The sequence below is a fragment of the Gymnoscopelus microlampas genome (assembly GCF_963454915.1).
Source record: "Gymnoscopelus microlampas genome assembly, chromosome: 11".
NCBI lineage: Eukaryota > Metazoa > Chordata > Actinopteri > Myctophiformes > Myctophidae > Gymnoscopelus > Gymnoscopelus microlampas.
This window is the reverse complement of record NC_139948.1, coordinates 47,233,232-47,235,354: the sequence shown is the minus strand read 5'-3', so window position 1 is coordinate 47,235,354 and position 2,123 is coordinate 47,233,232. Positions and strand designations below refer to the sequence as shown.

Genomic DNA, 2,123 nt, shown 5'->3' with positions numbered 1-2,123 from the left:
ACCCTTAACATCCGATAGCTATGGTCCCAGTAGGTCCCTGCTGGCCTAGCAGGAGGCTCTGGTAGGCTCTGGAACTTGGTTAACATTGATTATACAACAGGTAGTTCCGACCAAGCAATCTGATTGGCTGAAATAGCTATCTAGCCGTGCTTCAAACCAGCATCATAGCACGGGCCGAATCACATTAATAAATCACTCCGCACTGGAGTCCGCACCTGATTAGACCATATATGGCACAGCTGTGCTGTGAAGTCACGCTGTCCCACGGTACGAAAACAAACAGACAGTAGCCTGACCCACCGTCGCCACTGGAGAACAAACAGCTATGCAAAATGGACTATGTTGTTAATTTTGACTTATTTGGTGGACTTACGGTTGATCAATGGTTAGAAGGTTATAAATATCCTCCTGTGTAAAGTAAAATTACTCCCATTTCGTTAACAGTCCAGTGTATGTTATACTTTATCGTACAAAGGTATCGCACAGCGAAAATAGCCGATCTAAAAGTTCACAACGCGTCGCCGTCGCGACGCATTGTCAGCTTGTAGATCAGTTATTTTGGCCGCGTGACACGGTCGTACGACGGAGCCTATAGCCTACTGGAATTCATTCCACTGCGCAAGCATTGATAGCTCAGCTGTGTTGATGAGACGGTGCCTCAAACTCAAAGCACTGCTACAGGGACTATTTAATGTCTCTCAGTCAAAAACTCTTCTCTTTACAGGGAAACGGACAATAGCGAAACATTTTTATTATTAATTGCCCCACAATATGAATACATTTGGATGTGTTTTGTTGGTAACTGTTGTATAATCGCAATATTACACTCGAGGGTGTGCTTTACCTTACATTATTGGCACTTCAGTGATGCTGGCGGAACTCGGCTTCGCCTCGTTCCTGACCGCATCACTGGCGTGCCAATAATGACGGTAAAGCACACCCTCTTGTGTAATATTGCTTAAATCACCCAAAGGAGTGGCTGATAACGGCCTACCAGAGCCTCCTGGTAGGCCAGTAGGGACCTACTGGACCATAACTATGGGATGATAATAGTGCCTGAGTGCAGTGCCCCTTCCCCCCCAAAAAGGAAAAAATGTACTTCCTACTACAGCACCCCTAAATTAAGTCCTCTTCCCATGGCCCTGTAGCCTACTTAGTTGATCGGGGTACTCAGAATGCGAAATTTCTCCCCAGAGTAGGAACACTATAGGATTCAGATTAACTGCATTTAAAACATGCTTAAAACACAAACCTCAGACTTGTGACCTCACACCTCTCTCTCTCTCTCCTCTGTGCAGGACATCGTGGGCGGTCGCTTCGACGCCACCCAGGCCTTTGTGGGCGAGATGAGTCAGTTCAACATGTGGGACCGCGTGCTGCGGCCCGCCGACATCATCGGCATGGCCAACTGCTCCGCCTACATGCCGGGCAACGTCATCCCCTGGGTGGACGCCAACGTGGAGGTGCTGGGCGGCGCCACCAAATCTGCGCTGGAGATCTGTGAAGACCGCGCCTTCGATTCCTAAAAGGATTTTTTTTTTCACTCCCGACAGATTCTGGGATAATATAGCAGCGTCTAAAAGTGGAGTCGTTTTTTGGTGTCTCCGTGCACGTGAAAGGAGGGTTTTTTTGTGTGCACACAGGGGGAATCAACTTTGTTTACAGACTTAAGGATACATTGAGGTGTTGGTCATATCACGGTCATCACCTGATGTTTAATAGACGACTCACGCTCTAAGGTTCGAGAGTTCACGTCCATTCCATTGAGACATGAACCAGATCAAGAGATTTCGCCTTTTCGGCTTCAGGCGAGGCCTGTATCTCGTGAACTCTACTGCACCAATCCACTGTAATCTTTCTGATCCGCTGACATTCTGTGCTAGTTCCGTTATACGCTATAGCTGTTGGTTTCTGTGGAATCCCCTCCTCGCTTTTTGGAATCCTGGTTTTTCGGTTGCATCCCCCCTCCTCCTCCCTCCCTAGCCCGCCCGCCCCCCCGCCCGTTGGGTTCTCACAATGCTGCACTTCTATTTGTAGTGGAATTGTCAGCTCAAAAAGAAAAAAGGCTTTTGATGTGCTAAAAGAACACCGTTCCTGAGTTGCATGGCGGAGCGCTTGCTACA

At 48.1% G+C, this 2,123-nt stretch overlaps 1 protein-coding gene across 1 annotated transcript in view; it reads left to right on the top strand.

The window, feature by feature from the left end:
- The window catches only part of nptx2a (neuronal pentraxin 2a), a gene marked incomplete at both ends in the record, with an annotated part of 49,099 nt that extends 47,573 nt beyond the window's left edge, over positions 1 to 1,526 (top strand). Inside the window, one exon of the mRNA XM_084070809.1 lies at positions 1,299 to 1,526. Within this exon, the coding sequence (XP_083926935.1) occupies positions 1,299 to 1,526 (228 nt within the window). The remainder of the gene's footprint in view (positions 1 to 1,298) is intronic.
- Between the last annotated feature and the right edge of the window lie 597 nt (positions 1,527 to 2,123).